Below are 19,343 nucleotides of genomic sequence, written 5' to 3' on the forward strand. Positions count from 1 at the left end.
ATTTCGCATCCTAAATATTTGTAAAATGCAGAGAGTACTAAGAAGATTGAAATTGACTTACTATTTTCAGAATAATATGCCTATTACTAAATTATGAAATAAGATGATCACGGAGAAGTGGGACAGCTGGTCTGACAGGACTGCATGGACAGTCTTAAAGTTGTTTCAAAATAATAAATTGAATATACATTTTGTATAGAATAATTTAAATATATTAAGTATGTCCAAAAAAGCACAATTTAAATATATTTCCTTTTCATCTGGGGTGTACTGTTGTTTAACAACATACCGATTGTTCAACTGATGAAAAAAAATCAATATTTATTTTGATAGTCCACTTTAGACATTCTACTAACTATAAGTAACTTTGCAACTACATGTCAACTAACTGTCACTAGAGTATTTGTAGACTGTCTGATTAATATTTACTAAAAGTTTATTTTGTTGGTCCCCCAAAAGACATTCTACTGACTATAAGTAACTTGGCAACTACAATTCAACTTATTCTACTAACCCGAACCCTAACACTTAACCATAACCTACCAGTCTACTGAGAGTCAACTAATACTCTAATGACAGTTAGTTGACATGTAGTTGCAAAGTTACTTATAGTTAGTAGAATGTTTAAAGTGGACTATCGAAATAAAGTGTAACCAAAAAATCAGTAGACACCTTTAAAAGTTGAGCTAGTTATGTGATCTAGGAACTTTCTACAGTGTGTCTATTGCTTGTTCACCTGTCATACAAGCTACGAACTAAGCTTCTAATGACAGGTTGAGAGCTGCAGTTCCAACAACAATTTTGCAATGCTGTTTGCAAATATGTAATAAAATTATGGTTTTGGGAAACACCAAATCGTTGAACAACAAAACTTGCAATAGTTGGTTAAAAATACTTTTGGAAAACACACCCCTGGTAAGCAGTGCACCAATCACAGTAAAGAGAGCTAAAATTGTATTTTCACTCTTGGGGTATGATGACAATACTTATGGGTTATGGTGACACATAAATAAAATGGTCAAGCCAGCTTAAAGCTACTCAGACAAGCAGGCTGTGCTTTGTACAACTAATGATAACTCAATAACACTGACTAATAGGTTAGATGCTTCTGTATATGAAGTGACGTGAAAACTGTGTATCTATTGGTCATCTTCCTTGGTAAGTAAAGAATATTTCAGATGTGGTCATATTATATCAACTAATATTACATAATTGTAGGACTCCCTTGGTAAAATTAAGTAGTAACCTTTCTACATGAGGAAATAGATAATAAAGCATGACAACTAGCATAGTCCTAGTTCTATCTTTTGAACATTAATATATTATATGACTACTCTGGAACTGGAAGTATATACAATCTACCAGTAGCAAGGCTTTAAGATAATATGCTGTTTACACAAGTGTTTGTCACTTAGTCTGTATGTTTTTTTTAGGTCACAAATGGACAACCTGACATCCAGATACAGTGTACTCTTATTGGAGGGACTGCAAGTTACACCTCAGTCCAGCCAGCTCACATTCATTTTTCTGTTGATGGCTTATGTCTTTGTAATGGTGTCTAACATTGGAATTTTGATTCAGATCTCAGCAGAAAAAAGTTTACACCAGCCCATGCACATTTTTTTCTGTCACTTGCCAGTGAGTGATATTATGGGAACAACTGTCCTCATACCACGTTTACTGAAGGACTTATTAACAGACCCCTCTGAGCGCTACATCACATATGTGGAGTGTGTTTTTCAAGCTTTTTTTACACATTTATATGGAACAACATCTCATACTATTCTAATGATCATGGCCTTTGATAGATATGTGGCCATATGCAATCCACTGCGATATCCAACTATAATGAGCAATAAAATGATGGTTAAACTGTCGGCAGGAGCCTGGGTTGCTGCAGTAGTTCCGGTGTCAATTTTGATCGGCCTCAGTGTGCGTCTGTCTCACTGCAGATCATTCATTCCAAACCACTCTTGTGACAACGCTTCACTGTTTAAACTGTCCTGTGAAAACATAGTGATTAATAATGTATATGGATTAACTTTTACTGTGGTTTTACTCACCTCCTCACTGGGGTGGGTATTATTGACATATCTCAGAATAGCGATGATATGTATAAAAAGCAAAAGCAAAGCAACCAACAGCAAAGCAATAAAAACCTGCAGCTCTCATTTGGCTGTTTATGTAATCATGTTAATCTTTGGTTTTGTCCCAATTTTTCTCCATCGTTTTTCTGAGTATGCTGAGAGTAGGAAGTATGGGAGTGTATTGTTTCATGTTATACCACCAGGATTGAATCCCATAATATATGGTTTACAAGTCAAGGAAATAAGACAAAGAATGTTAAAACTTTGCATAAAAAAATAATTTTCCTTTGTCAAAGGGGTCACATTTTGACATTTGACACAGAGCTGTGACAGTCCTGATTATCCAGAGCTCATACAGATTTTCTTTTCTGCATCTCATCTGTAAAGGCATAGCAGACAAAGCAGGCAACATGTATAACATAAATATGTGATAACAGATGGCATAATGAAGGCATAATTTTCAGCTGGTGTGCAGTAAATAAATATTAATTACTGTTAATTTGTTCTTTTCATCATTTCAAGTGTATTATATAATTACTTGTATGATAATATATGATATAATATGATATGATATGAGAATGAGAATGTATTAAGCAATATGTGTGTAAATAAAAAAATGAAGTGAAGAAAATGGAATAAAGCAGGCAACATTTCTGCAACAGCATTTGCACATGCACAGAAAGCAAGAATCTTTGAGCTTAGTTTGAGCCAACCCTAGATAGTTAGTATCACAAAATTCTCAACTCCCCAACTGTTTCTCCAATTGCAAGAAGGGTACTTCACCCTATCCATTGTGATTATACAATATCACTAGAGGGTATTGCTATCTTGCTATCTATAAGTAGTTACATTATAAAAAATAAGCTACCCAAATCCTTTGGATGCTTTCAGTTGGTTGACATACATAGACAATAATCTATCAGATACTGAGGTTCATTAATCTGGAATGTATACTTTAATATTGGTTGGTATATACTGCTTTAATACTGTATGTAACCCTCATTCTTTGTAATTTAATAATTATCTAGTTCAGTCATGAAAGTGGCACAGACTGATATGCCCTTTAACATTAAATCTACTAACAATCACAAAATGTACTACACAGCACAAGCTTATTCTGTGGAGAGATAGACCTAGTCAGGGTAATGCCATATGCAAATTTTGATAAGAATGGTTGGTTCCATGGATTGTTTAACAAAAGAAAAATCCTGAAAAAAAAAAAAATTCAGTAAACAAAAACTCCATAAAACAGTTTTAAAAGTTGTGATAGTTACAGTGCATCCGTAAAGTATTCACGTTTTTCACTTTTTTTTACATTTTGTTATGCAACAGCCTTATTCCAAAATTAATTAAATTCATTATTTTCCTCAAAATTCTACAAACAATATCCTATAATTACAACGTGAAAAGTTAGTTTGAAATCATTGCAAATTTATAAAAAAATAAATAATAAAAAAGAATTTCCCCACAGATCTGGGGAAGGGTACAGAAAAATGTCTGCAGCATTGAAGGTCCTAATGAGCACAGTGGCCTCCATCATCCGAAGAAGTTTGGAACCACCAGGACTCTTCCTAGAGCTGCCACCCGACCAAACTGAGCGATCGGGGGAGAAGGGCCTTAGTCCGGGAGGTGACCAAGAATCCAATGGCCACTCTGACAGAGTTCCAGCGTTTCTCTGTGGAGAGAAAATAACCTTCCAGAAGAACAACCATGTCTGGAGGAAACCTGGCACCGCTCATCACCTGGCCAATACCATCCCTACAGTGGTGGCAGCATCAAGCTGTGGTGATTGTTTTTCAGCTGCAAGAACTGGGGGACTAGTCAGGATCGAGGGAAAGATGAATGCAGCAATATACAGAGACATCCTTGATGAAAACCTGCTTCAGAGCCCTCTGGACCTCAGACTGGGGTCAAAGTCTATCTTCCAACAGGACAATGACCCTAAGCACACATCCAAGATAACAAAGGAGTGGCTACGGGACAATTCTTTGAATGTCCTTGAGGGCCCAGCCAGAGCCCAGACTTGAACCCTACTGAACATCTCTAGAGAGATCTGAAAATGGCTGTGCACAGACACTCCCCATCCAACCTGATGGAGCTTGAAAGGTCCTGCAAAGAAGAATGGGAGAAACTGCCCTAAAATAGGTGTGCCAAGCTTGTAGCATCATACTCAGAAATACTTGAGGCTGTAATTGGTGCCAAAGGTGCTTCAACAAAGTATTGAGCAAAGGCTGTGAATACTTATGTACTTATAAATTCTTTACATGTTCTTCTATCCATATATTTTGTTTTAATGTCACAAGTAATAATCTCATGGTTTACTTGATTTTCACACAATTATTTTGCAGTGTTTTTGGTGAAGTGTACTAAAATAAACATTGTCATGTGTGTACCTACTTCTCACCGACCTCTTCCTGATGGTTTATAGAACAATTACCCCAGGGGCCGTATTCACAAAGCATCTTAAGGCTAAAAGTAGCTCCTAAATCTCAAAAAAAGAGTAGCCAAGAGGACTACTAAATCACTAAGACCAAATCACAAACAATCCTAATGGCTGTTGCAGACCTTTCTCCCCTTTCTTTCTTCCACTTTGGTTCATGTCTACTCACTGTCCTCTCATAATTAAGAGGGATGGATGGGATGAGGGATGCAGAAACTAGGTGAGTCAGCTGTGTATATGCCTCCTCTCGAGCTGATTAGTGCTTGTTTATAAAACATCACTTGTCGCTTGGATTCTGCAATCTCTCAAGATGCAGACATGTAAGATGCTGACAATTAGCTGAACATATACACTTGTTTAATTAATGACACTTAACCTACATTTTAAAATCTTTATTTGAATATGGCAGCATTATACCTCGTTCTACGATATTTCTATAAAAACACAATGACAGAGACCCCTGCCATATCAGCCAATCACTGTGGTCATGGTTAGTAAGCGTGATGACATAATCCATAGCAAAGAGGTTAACCTTGCCCTTACTCTTTGCTAAAGCCTTCTCTCTATTCCTTAGTAAAAGTTGGTCTCCTCAGCTTTGTGAATAGGTTTTAAAAGAAAACTCTTAACGAATAACTTTTACTGCTATTTAGGAGAACTATTAGTGGTAAGACGCAAAATGCACTGCAAATGGAAACACCTGGTGTTATCCAGAGCGCAAAACACATACAGGGCCCTATTTTAACGATCTGAAACGCAAGTGTCAAAGCGCAAAGCGCAAGTAACTTTGTGGGCGGGTCTCGGCGCTGTTGCTATTTTCCCGGCGGGATAAATGGCTCTTGCGCCCGGCGCAAATCTAAAATGGGTTGGTCTGAAGTAGCTTCATTATTCATAGGTGTGGTTTGGGCGTAACGTGAATAAACCAATCAGAGCGTCATCCAACATTCCCTGTAAAAGCAGGTGCGCAAGTTCCATTATGGATTGCTATTATTATGGCGTATTTACCAGGCGCACGCCAGGAGCGGTTCACAGCCGAGGAGACTGATGTGCTTGTAAGAGCAGTGAAAGACAGAGAAGTTGTGTTGTATGGGGATGGGAGAAACCCACCCAAAATAGCGTCGGATAAACAGGCGTGGGAGGAAATAGCCACAATTGTTTCATCAGCTGGCATCCCCAGGACGTCGCACCAGTGCCTCAAGCGCTACAATGACATCAGAAGACGGGGAAAGTCCGAGCTTGCCAGCATCAATCGGGCACGCCGTGTAACGGGAGGTGGATCTGCCACTCAGGACCTGACGCCAGCAGAGGACATCGCTGCGTCCACCCTCAACGATTTTTTTTCCTGGTTCTTGACGGACAAACCAATTTGTTAGATGTCCTTATATACATATATGTCTTGCCAGAAGTTGCCACTATTGGGCAAACAGGTCTCCTTAATTATTAGACTACAATTAGCCTGAATCATTTGTAAGCTAGATTTATGCCTATTTTTTCACATCTTCGTGGCACACTACAATGATTTCCGTCATCTCATGTGTTAATATTTTTTAGTGTAACAATTTATGATTTGCAAAAATAACTGTTGCATCTGTGTATATTACATGAGCAAAGTGTATGCGCGTTGTGCACGCTATACATCATGGTCAAGCATGCGCCCTTAAAATAGCATAATGAACAACGCGCAACGCGCCACTGACTTAAGACTAGGTTTTTTCTGGTCAGTGGCGCAATTGTTTAATGGAACAGCAAAATAGCACCAGGGATTGTTTGCGCCAGAACACGCCTCCTTTTTTGCGCTGAACCGCCCAGGTAGCGCAAGTTCATTCACTAGTTTAGCGACGTGCTTCTGTGGAGGGAAAAGCGCGCTTTGCGCGGGTGCAAAATAGGAATGACACATGCGTCGGTGTACAAAGTCAATTGCGCTGGGTGCAAGATAGGGCCCACAGAGTGGAGTCTTTGCCAAAATTATATAATTACAGCATCAACTGGGGTGTGCTTGCTTTCGTTTGATAAATACCTGGAAAACGTCTCTGGTTACGTATGTAACCTATGTTCCCTGAGAACAGGGAACGAGACTCTGCGTCAGCTGACATTACGGGGGGAACGCCTCCAGCGTGACAGGTGCCTGAATCACTATCAAATTACGTCAATCCTATTGACCGGCAACAGCCTATGATGTCATCAAAGTGCGACCAGGAAGTATATAAGGGCGCTCTGCCAACATGACAGCATCTTATCTTCTGAAGGGACTGTTTGGCAGGCAAGCCCTGAGGCATGGCAAAGCGATGCAGCGTCTCATTCCCTGTTCTCAGGGAACATAGATTACATATGTAATTGATGCTCCTACTGTTTCATCATTTGAATGTCTGGTTTTTAAAGTCAATGTTGTTTCACCTGTTCTTGTGCTGCTCATTTATCGTCCACCAAAACCAAATCCTTTATTTTTTTTATTTTTTATTTTTTTCTGAGTTGCTGACACTTCTTAGTTCACTCTGTCTATCTATGGTGTTGACTGGTGATGTCAATTTCCATATTGATATTCCAAATTGTGTCAAAACTGCTACCTTATTGGACATTTTGGATGGTTTTGACTTTAACCCTTTCATGGATGGTGTCCACATTTGGGGACAGTTAATTTAACTCCATTTAGGGTTCATTAATCTTGGTAATTCTCTCCAAACCACTTGAGGGCAGTGTCAGTAGATTGACAGCAATATTTTAACAATGGCTACTGTCTTGTAACCCACATATTCATTGCTTGATGACATCATTAATCCAAGATGGCTGACAGCGATAGCCATGTGCCAAATGCCCCAGGCATATCTGTGAATAACTTTTACATAAGGAGGTCAATTGAGCTAAAAAAAAAATATTAGTATGTACAGTAAAGTATGATGAATATGTTAGTATTTTAAAAACTAAAATTTAGAGTAAAATGACGTTTTTATTCACCAAAAACTAACTGTCCACGTATGTGGACGTCATGCAACAGTGGAGTCAGATTACATAAAGTCTGATTTCTGTACCCTGCTAGTATATCTGTTCTGTTTTTGCAAATATGTTTTGAATTGTCTTATATTGTAATAAAACAGACATTTAACAAATATATCAACATAAATAACCATTAAAAGTGACATATTATGGCATTAAATGGCAACTTTACACATACATACCAAGACAAATTTGCATTTTGCCTACCAAACAGGGACATCACAGGTCAAGCACTCAGTTCAGATTAACAGAGAATATCCCAGAGGACAGTGTGTGTGACAGTGACCACACTGATGAGGAGTGTGTGCCAGCAAAGCCCAGCCCATATCGCGATTAGGTGTCCACATATATGTAACTAGCATTATAGTTCCTACACTCTGTGTTTTATCGTTGTTATATTGTAATATTAATGTTTTAAATATCTGAGCTGTTATGCATAGCATAAAATGACATAATAAAAGCACTATATTCCATATTGTCATCTGTGGCTTTTTGTCCCATTTTACGCCTTTGTTGCATGGTGTCCACATACGTGGACAGTTAAATAATTTTTAAATAAAACTGAATTTTGTAAAAATTTAAATGGATTTCAATTTTAGCATCATATTACAGTAATAAAAAGAATTTAAAAAAAATCTAGATAATGTTTTCCATAATGCATGCATGAAAGGGTTAAACAGCATGTTACTTTTCCGACCCATAGGCTGGGCTATATATTGGATGTGGTATGTTCTGCTGGTGTTGGTATCCAATCTCTGGATAGTATTGACATAAGTATAAGCGACCATTGACTTATTACTTTTGACATAAATGTTATGTCTTCACAATCCATTTCTGAGTGCACTATCAAATTTCGTAACATCAAGCACATAGACTTCACTCTTTTGTCGATTTCTGTCTCTGGGCTTCCTACTTCTAACTCCGTTGAGCACTATAATTCCATGCTATCTTCACTTCTGGATGAGTTTGCACCTGTGCGAGAACAGGTTGTTACTTTTAGGAAACTCTGTCCATGGTTTACCCAGGATTTACGTTTAATGAAAGCTGCCGGAAGGCAATTAGAACGGCAGTACAAAACATCTGGCCTGACGGTACACAGGCTTCTTTACACTCAACAACAGTCTGCTTACCATTCTGCTTTGAATACTGCACGGAATAACTATTATTCAAGCATCATTGGTAATGCTACAACTAATTCTAAATTTAAGACTGTTGACAATCTTCTCAGACCAACTAAGGCCATTGTTCATTCCTCTGTTTTCCTGTGTAATATGTTCTTCATTATTTCACTGGTAAGTTTGAGGGTATATATAGCTCTTTAAACACCATCACTCCATTTGAGCTAGTTGATATTCAGCCTTCAAATTCCCCAGCCACTACCTTTTCGAACTTTGAAACGGTCGGAGATGATTTTATTATTAAGTACAGTGAAGTCCATGAACTCTACTACTAGTATTTTTGATCCGGTTCCCTGCTCGGTTATTATGAACTGCCTTGCATCAATCTGCCCTTTTATGACTTCAATTGTGAACTTGTCATTCTGACTTCTGGAATTGTTCCTCCAGAACTAAAAATAGCTGCCATTACACCAGTCCCTAAGAAGACTGGCTGTGATGTTTCTGATTTGTCCAATTACAGGCCTATTTCTAACCTCCCATTCTTGGCTAAAGTTCTTGAGCGTGTTGTCAAGAACAGTCTCTTTGAACCTTTTCAATCTGGGTTCAGAAGAGGGCATAGTACTGAAACCGCTTTAATTAGGGTCGTAAATGATCTTCTTACTGCGGCAGATTCCAGTGCATGCAGTATTTTGGTCTTATTAGACCTCAGTGCTGCTTTTGACACTATATGTCACTCTCTTCTGCTTGACAGGCTGGAAAATTGGTTGGGTCTTTCTGGAGCTGTACTCTGGAACTGTTGGTTTCGGTCCTATTTAACGAATCGTGCCCAGTTCGTTGGCTTGGGTAACTACAAATCTGATACCGTGCCTGTTTGACAGGGAGTTCCTCAGGGTTAAAATTTTATTTAACAATTATATGCTTCCGCTTGGGCAGATCATCAGGAAATATGGTCTTGGGTATCACTGCTATGCGGATGATCCGCAGATTTACATCACCACTAGTCCTGATGTCCATTGCTCATTAATAGTTTTGCGTAGTTGTCTAGCAGAGATCAGTATCTGGATGCAGAATAACTTCCTGAAGCTGAACGGCTCCAAAACTGAATTGATGCAGATAGGTACAGTGGCGGCTACTCGTAAAGCAGAGCAGATCAGTTTGATTGTTGATTCCATCACGGAAATCCCCACTTCACCGGTGCAAAATCTTGGTGTCATTTTTGATCCACAATTAACATTTGAAGCACACATAAAACACATCTCTAAAACTGCATTTTTCCACCTGAGAAACATAGCTCGACTTAGACATTTTCTTTCTTTTGCAGACACAGAAAGGCTTATACATGCCTTCATTACAAAAAGGTTAGATTACTGTGATGCCTTGTTCTCTGGCCTTCCAGCTAAATCGTTGAGCAAGCTTCAGTATATACAAAATTCTGCCGCTTGTGTGCTCACTCGTACTTCTCCTCGTGAACACATCACACCGGTTGTTTCACAATTGCACTGGCTTCCCATAAATGCGAGAATTGATTTTAAAATTCTTATTTTAACATGCAAGGCACTTCTTGGGACTGCAACTGAGTATCTTTGTGATCTCATCAGTCCTTATACTCCATCACGTTCTCTTCGTTCTGCTAACTCTCTTTCACTTCACCAGCCTTCATGTAAGCTAAAGGCCATGGGGGAAAGAGCCTTTTCATACAAAGCCCCCAAGCTATGGAATGTGCTTCCTCTGCCCATCAGAAATGCACTAATGTTGGGTCATTTTAAAAAGTTGATTAAGACACATTTATTTAAGACTGTTTTTCTCTAATTAATTGTTGTATTGCTTTTGTTGTTTCTATTCTATTTTTACTGTAGCGCTTTGGGTTTAAGAAAAGCGCATAATTATTATTATGTATTATTATTATGCGGTTCTTTGTATTCTCAGGTGTGAATCACAGCATTATTCATGATTGTTCATGCCTCGTCATTTATGGGCTTTGAAGACAAAAAGTGTCTTACAAAATTTAAATCAATATTTTGTTTTATGTGAATGAGTAGGCACAATGATTTTAACATCCATTAGTCAAAAGTCTTGTGGACACATATTTACTATGTGGTCTTATTTCAGTGACTTACTGAAAGATTATATGTGTATATATTCTGAGTATACGTTTTCTGCAAACTTCATTTTCTGAGCATGAGAAAGGCAACAGGTGTCTCCTGTTTTCTCAGCTCTTGGTGTGTGCGCAAGCACATTCCATTATCAGGCCGTGTGTACAGAAACGCACAAACCTAGCTGTTATCATTTCTATGCGACCAGTCTGTTCCTATTTTTTGCTACTACCAAGGACGTTCAACCGTTGAACTTATCTCTACTCTTCTGTTCTTATAACGGACACACACACCTAACTGTAAGGGCGTGGATGAATGGTATAAATATCACTGTTTTTTTGCTGTATCTCTGAGAGCTGCATTCTGAATAAACCATATTGACTTCATTCGTGTGGTTCGTTGACTTGCACTCTCCCAAGATCTTGAAGCTGTAACTGATTGCTGAGCAGAGACTGAAACACACAAAGACACAGGGAATCAAATTTCTTACAGTGTTCTGGGGGCTACGTCCGGGATACATCCAGACAGGTAAGAGATACATTTAATTTTTTACCTGTTCTGGTTGTATCTCAAACTTAAGGGAAAAATTGTGTAAATTCTACACGTACAATTATAGACTAAGTAAACTGTGTGTGTCAGTGCCTGGCCAGTTAATTTGGGACAATGGGTCAAACATATCCAGAACCAGAACCAAGCGAAATCCCTAAGGGATGGATGGAAAGATATAGTTGGGGATATTACACAAATCCATATTTGGATAATTTAGCCGGCTGGACAGAGGGTACACAATGGCGTAGTTATCCCAGGGAAGGAACTTTCGACCCTGGATTCCTACGAAGTGCGTTCGACCTAATTTATGGGCGACAGGGCGACCCAAATTGGGATTATGACTACATAAAAGGGGAATATGACGTGTGGTATAAAATGGCTGATGTATGGCGAGACAAAACTCGAGCATATGTCCCAAAAGCCGTCTTAAAGACTGTTCCTAACCCTGAGAAATTTAAAAAGAAAAAACCTACAGCTGATAAGTCAGAAGATTTTGCCTTGTCACGGGAAAATCCTCCCCCTTATGTTCCACCGCCTAATTTAGTGTGTGTTTCGAAATCGTCGACGTCTGCGCCTCTGCAAATTCCTAAAAACCTAGAGAAATACCAAAAATCTACCCTTCAATTCTTACAATCAGGTTGAGGGGGGATTGTGTACCAATGTTTATGGTCTTACAAAAACAGATCAGTTGTTAAACTTAAAATGACGAAATAGGTCGACAAACCTGGCAATGTTGGGAAAGAGTTGACCAGGTTTGATGAAAGTATTATAAAAACTCTGTTTATCCTGTAAACCCCGGCGTAATGAAAGATAAAAATGTCTGGAGTCAAAGATCTCAGTGTGTGTCAAAAGTGTGTCAAAGTGTGTGTATAATTCCGCATTTGAGAGGTTTGAGTGCTGCGCACCTTCTCTGGACCGTCACTTAAGTGTGACCTGGTAGGAACGGACGCAGTACTCGAGCAGCTCAGAGAGGAAGAGAGATTGATGAGACCTCTTGAACTAAGAGGGTCAGAGTGAATGTAATAAAACCGAGTGATTGAGTGTGTGTGAAGAGATCATAAATAAATTGTATTAGAAGCATTGCTATCAAGACAGACAACGCGTATCAAGAATGCACCAAAGTGTTGGATGTGTACAGGTTATTAAGGTTAAGTATACTTGGGTGTATACAGGTCTGAGGAATAAAAGAGAGAAAAACTAGGTGACACAGGTGCGTCAAATATAGGGCAGGTTGCACTGGTGTGCAGTTTAAAAAAAATAAAAAAAAAAAAGAGAAGAGAAGAGGGAGCAGGAATTACAAATTGTTGGAATGAATTAAAAATTCAACACAATTGGTCAGATGAGACAATAGGAAAAGGTGATTTGGCTGAAAATATTAGGTAGGCAGCTGTTATTAGCGAAACGAAATTTGGATGAGACCAAAAGGGGGAACAAAGGTTCATTCTTATGATAACACGAAGGAAGCCAGAGGCAACTCCTTAGCTGACAAAATGGCAAAAGAGGGGGCTTTATCAGGAAAAATGCCTCCATGGTTAAACATAACTGCTGTATCAGCTGACCCACAGGTCCTTACCTGTGGCATGATACCAAATACAGACTTAAGAGCAATGCAGGCCTCGGCATCTGACTCTGACAGGGCTTATTGGGACTACATGGGTGGTGTTGAAAATTCGTTAGGTGTTATTATTGACGCTCATGGCCGCGTTTGTGTGCCAGCCTCATGTGCTTACTTCCTTATTTGGGAGTTTCATGGTGTCACACACCGCGGCCAAAGAGGGGTATATGAGGATATGTCTAAATTTTTATGTATTCAAGATTTGGCAGCAAGAATACAGGACACATTAGGGAGATGTGTGACATGTGCAATGAATAAAACTACGAAACCAGTAGCGAAACATCAAATTTTACCGCTACCTGATAGTCCATTACAACAATGGCAAGTAGACTTTACACATTTACCTAAGAAAGGTCCGTACAAATACCTATTGGTATTCATTGATAAGTTTTCAAGGTGGATTGAGGCTTTCCCGTGTGCTAAGGAGGATGCGAAGACAGTTGTAACACATTTAATGTAGGAAATTATACCTAGATATGGCATACCACTCGCCATAGACTCAGACAAAGGCCCTGCTTTCATCGCAAAATTGCTAATGGACAAATTGAGAAAAGCAATGCACACAGCTGGTCATAGTGACTGGCCAAAATTGTTACCTGTTGTCCTAGCCGAAATGAGAATGGCACCCCATAAGGGTCTAAAAGGGTTATCTCCATATGAAATGGTGATGGGTCGTCCATTCCCCGCCCCCTGGAAAGGAGGTGGGATTCTTGGAGGTGTTGGATGTGATGTGCCCCTGGGGGAATATGCTAGATTATTATGTGAGGTACTCCATGAAAACTGGAGGAAGCTGCATTCGAGTTCTGCACCACTACCATTAGACCCAACACACCCATTCAAAATTGGGGACGAAGTGATGGTCAAACAATTCTTAAAGATGGGGGATTCTTTTGAAACTACAAAGTATAGCTCCCCGACAAAAATTGTGGCGGTAACTCGAACTGCAGCACTAACTGAATCTTTTCTACAGTGGATCCATGCTACGAGAATGGAAAAAAATCCCTGGACAAACTGCTAACTAATTTTGTGTGTTACAGGTGTCCCAGGACGTGTGCATTAATGGAAATGCAATAGCAATAATTGTAGGGAATAACCATGTCTGTCTAGGTTTACTAGAGCTGTCCAATACCTGAACAAGGGGCCACTTGGGTAGGGTTTGAAGAAACCACTACTGCGTCAAAGGGCGGAGAGGCTGGGGCTGTGCGTGACCTGGACTGACTGGGACTGACCACGATTCTTTGCTGGCTGACTGTCTGTTATCGCATAGCAGAGGAGCTGAACACGCAGCGCTGCTCATGAAATAACACTCATCAGCACCAATATCTTTTCTGATTTTATTTTTTGCTTTGGTACCATTTTAGCATCATCATCATCATTATTTTCCGTATTGTTATTATTGTTGTATTGATATTAAGCATACTCTCAGAATGCAGCCGTATTATGTGTATGTAATTGTTCTCTGTATGACATGTACCTTGGCTGTAAAGCCAACGGATAATTTATTTTGGCAATATGCTAGTTCTGTCGCTCGAGACGTCACCGATGAATCATGTTACGTATGTCAACAAATAATGTCATCTGTAATCGGTATCTCTATGCCCGTGCTAGACCAATCTTTATACGATCATTCATGCACATATGTGTACGTATGGCCTGGAGGAAGAGATTATGCATGGCTCCCTCGAGCCCGCTGCAGGGACCACTCTCAGAATGGCTCCCGGCCCCAACACCCCTTCCTACCTGAACATATCAAAATCAGGCCCGTCTTTCCAAAGAATTTTATATTTACTAAATGTTATCAAGGTATTAGCACCAATCCATCCGACCCCAGGGGCCGGATTAGGTGAGAGATGTGTAAAGAGGTGATCAGTGAACAACCACTCTGGACCTCTTTCAATGCCACCACCGTACACGTCAACACGATAAAAAAGACATTATTAAAGGTACTTGAGTCATATGGTAATATTACTTTCAGATTACACATTGATTGGTGGTGGTATTGTGGCCCAGGAGACCTATTCAAAGATATACCGGAAAACTGGTCCGGTCTGTGTGCCCCACTTCAGTTATCCTAACCAATCCAGATATTCCAGCAAACTAACCAGCCTAGGCCCACGCATCGTCGACTGAGAAGGGACGTATCCATGGATGAAGTCCCTAAAGACCACCGCCTGACCTCCCACTGGACTCGTTGGTGGACCTCCATGTTCCCCCAAAAGGGAACTGCAGATCAATGGGTTCACATCGAGGTCCTTCACTATCGACTGGCAAAGTTTGTCAATGACACCACTGATGGTATGACCGGGGTGAGAAAAGAACTAGGTGCCCTGCGCCTGATGACCATGCAAAACCGCCTGGCATTGGACATGCTCCTGGCTGATAAAGGGGGCGTCTGTGCCATGGTGGGGGATCAGTGCTGCACCTTTGTTCCAGCTGAGGATGAAGCTGAAGGAGCTGTGGGCCATGCTGTGGAAGAGATGAGAAAAACAGCGAAGAAGTTATATGAGGATGAAACTAGAGAAAAGGATTGGGGTTGGGGCTTCCTGCATTCCGTATTTGGTTGGGTCATGCCATTTGTAACTATGTTAATGCCAATATTGCTGATTCTACTGGCTGTCTGTATTTTTGGGCCATGCTTACTGCAATGTTTGATGAATCGAGTGTACGCTACTGTCTCTAGCTTGACACCATCACATCGTTATGAACCAATTGCTAAACGTTAAGCTTTCAGCTTAAAAGAGGGGATTGAAAGATTATATGTGTATATATTCTGAGTATACGTTTTCTGCAAACTTCATTTTCTGAGCATGAGAAAGGCAACAGGTGTCTCCTGTTTTCTCAGCTCTTGGTGTGTGCGCAAGCACATTCCATTATCAGGCCGTGTGTACAGAAACGCACAAACCTAGCTGTTATCATTTCTATGCGACCAGTCTGTTCCTATTTTTTGCTACTACCAAGGACGTTCAACCGTTGAACTTATCTCTACTCTTCTGTTCTTATAACGGACACACACACCTAACTGTAAGGGCGTGGATGAATGGTATAAATATCACAGTTTTTTTGCTGTATCTCTGAGAGCTGCATTCTGAATAAACCATATTGACTTCATTCGTGTGGTTCGTTGACTTGCACTCTCCCAAGATCTTGAAGCTGTAACTGATTGCTGAGCAGAGACTGAAACACACAAAGACACAGGGAATCAAATTTCTTACACTTACTTTTTTAGTTTTTTCAATAACCACGCAAAAACATTATTCAATCTCAAAAAAATACAAGCATGTACACACATGTTGCTCATATATTATGGTAGCCCAGTTTGTGCTGAATACAATGTAATGGCACTTTTGCCATTAATATGTTTATAAGCCTCTGAAAAAAACACAAATGTCAGAGCATGTTAAAACTTCAAAAGGGCCCCAAAATTTCCTCAGACCCCTAGGGCTTACGTTCACCTGTCATACTAGTAACAAACTAAGCTTTGACAACAGGTCAAGAGCTGCATTTCCAACCACAATTTTGCAATGCTGTTTGCAAATATATACTAGAACAAGCAGCAATGAAAGGGCCCTCGCACCCAGGGCCTCCGCCACCCCCGCCCTCAGGAAAACAGCGAATAGTGAGTGAGATGCATTTAAGGCGAGACACTAGGTGAATATGGATTTTTTTAAATTAGAAGATATCACTGTGAAACTTCTCCAGTTTATTACTGGCATAAACATAAGAAAAAAATGTATTACAAGCTTTATGTAAATTAATGTTTTAATATGCAAATGAGACCTTATATACTTAAATATACATTATAATATTTCCAAAAACAAAATCTGGAAATTGGAAAGGACCAGGTTTAAAATTCTTGGTTCTATTTGTTGACATATTAGATGAGAGGGCTTTTACTGAGGGGATTCTGAAAATCTTATTTGGTGCTTTAGTAAATTAGAGAATACTGACAATAGCCTTAAAAAATTGTTTTGGAGTAAAAGGACCTATAACTCAGGATAGGAATGATATATCAACAAATCCCTCTGTAAAAGCCTTCAGAACATCAAGTATAAGACTGGAAAAGCTGGTGCTTGTAGGTGCGGATATATCTGAAGGATATATCTGACTATGAATGAATTTCATACATTTCTATTGAAACGCTTTGGTTACTTACGTAACCTCGGTTCCCTGAGAAGAGGGAATGAGTATTGCGTTTTGCTAATCGCTATGGGGGAATTTCCTTTCCTCGAGATTGTGAAGCAAATTTTTATCCTAAAATTTTCACCTACATTTTCGGCAAGCAAACACAATACTCGTTCCCTCTTCTCAGGGAACCGAGGTTACGTAAGTAACCGAAGCGTTCCCTTTCGAGAGTACTCTCATATTGCGTTTTGCTAAACGCTATGGGGGACCAATGCAAAACGCTGTGCTCGCTTAACGGCACTGATAGCCTGGAGAAACCATACCCAGGCCGACCTAAGTGGGCCCGAAAATATGATATTCATAGAAGTCCCCAATATGAGCCAGACCTGAGTCAGACTATTTCAATGAGAATATCACACAAGATATATGTATATAATATATATATCGTCGCTGCCCGATGAAACTCACGTATGTCCAAAACGGTTACTTTTCAGGAAGTGAAAAAAACACCGTATTTCAAAAGCAGTTGAATGTAGCGTTGTCATACTTGGTACGGCATCTTTACATGTAACCATATTCTTGCCAGTGTAATGATATAATCCACATTTGACCAAAATTTAGTTTAAATGGACATACGTGCATATTTTACAGTAACGGTGGTCGATACGCGTTCTTCTGATCATTAATTAGAATGGCCAAGTCACGTTTCATATTGACAGAGGAATACGTGCTGGACATTCTCAGCCTCTGGCAAGCGGTGATAGCAGTATGAGTGAGGCATGTTCTAGTGACAATCATGACAGTAGCATTGCAGGCTATAATTTGATCAGTTTGACTAAGAAAAAAAAAGTTTGAATCTTATCAATGAGACCGAGTTTATTCACATACTAGCAAGCAAACTAATCTGTGAAGAACTAGATTTGAACTAAACTGTGGAGAGTTTCAATGTCGTACTTTCGGCTATCCAGTGCTGAGCTTCGATGAAACTTCACGAGACCGGAGAGATGCTTCCACAGGGCGGGAGATACAAGGCGTGATTGACAGCTTTGACACCAAATGGATATACGTGAAAATCAGATGACATGATTTCACAACTTTTCATTCGGACAGCGACGAGATATATATATATATATATATATATATATATATATATATATATATATATATATATATATATATATATATACAGTATATAGACCAGACAGAGTCGGGCCAATAGGAATATTGAATGGCTAGACAAGTCGAGTCATATAAGGAATGTGCTTATGACTTATACAAATACTTAACCCAAACCGGACTATCGGGCCATAAGGGGTTAATATGTATTATACAGCGAGAAGCCCAGCCTGTAAGACAGGGACATCCAAATTATAAAATCTGATAAAAGTGGACAGGGAGGCCCAGCCTGGCGCCTCACAGATATCATCCAGTGAAATGCCAGTAGACCAAACCCATGATGAGGCCATGCCTCTAGTAGAAAGGGTTTTGATGCCTATAGGCAGCTGAGATCTTTAGACTCATAAGCCAGCGAGATAACATCCACTATCCATCATGACAAGGTCTGCTTTGTAACCGCGCACCCACGGGTGCGGCCGCCAAAGCACACTAAGAGCTGTTCAGTTTGCTTGAAAGCAGCGTAACGCTCTATGTATATTCTCAGCGCTCTGACAGGACAGAGCAAATTAGCATCTTCCTCATCTAGCGATGATGAGAGTGCTGAAAGTGAAATGACCTGTGCTCTGAACGGAGTCGAGAGCACCCTAGGTACATATCCTTGTCTTGGTTTGAGGACGACTTTAGAGTCGTTTGGCCCAAATTCCAGACAAGAGGCGCTCACTGAGAGCGCGTGCAGATCACCCACTCGCTTAACTGATGCGATTGCTAGTAGAAAAGCGGTCTTGAGTGATAGGAGCTTTAAGCTCACCAAATGCAGAGGCTCGAATGTTGAGCCTGTCATAGCATCCAGGACCGTGTACAGGTCCCAAACAGGGACTGAAGGGGGGCGAGGTGGGTGAAGCCTACTAGCCCCTTTGAGGAAGCGCACGATAAGATCGTTCTTCCCCAGTGACAGTCAATTCACTTGAGTGTGATACACTGCTATAGCAGCCACATAAACTTTGAGCGTGGAGGGGGAACGACCCGCGTCCAGTAACTCTTGCAAAAAAGTGAGCACTTCTGACACTTCACAATTATGTGGGATCAGACTTGTGGGATGTGGGATCCGAAAAGACTGACCATTGCCTGAATAGAGCCGCCTGGTCGCGGGGGCTCTAGCTTCAGAAATAGTGTTTAATATATTTTCAGAGAGGTTCTCGTGTACCCGTTGATGGG

At 40.1% G+C, this 19,343-nt stretch overlaps 1 protein-coding gene across 1 annotated transcript; it reads left to right on the top strand.

The window, feature by feature from the left end:
* Positions 1–1,440: 1,440 nt before the first annotated feature.
* On the top strand, positions 1,441–2,367 carry LOC307137271 (olfactory receptor 52N2-like; the record flags this gene model as incomplete). The annotated part of the gene is made up of 1 exon (XM_079834843.1): positions 1,441–2,367. The coding sequence occupies one exon, from the start codon at positions 1,441–1,443 to the stop codon at positions 2,365–2,367; it is 927 nt and encodes a 308-aa protein (XP_079690969.1).
* Between the last annotated feature and the right edge of the window lie 16,976 nt (positions 2,368–19,343).

The sequence above is a fragment of the Gobio gobio genome (genome assembly GCF_949357685.1).
Source record: "Gobio gobio genome assembly, chromosome: 14".
Lineage (NCBI taxonomy): Eukaryota > Metazoa > Chordata > Actinopteri > Cypriniformes > Gobionidae > Gobio > Gobio gobio.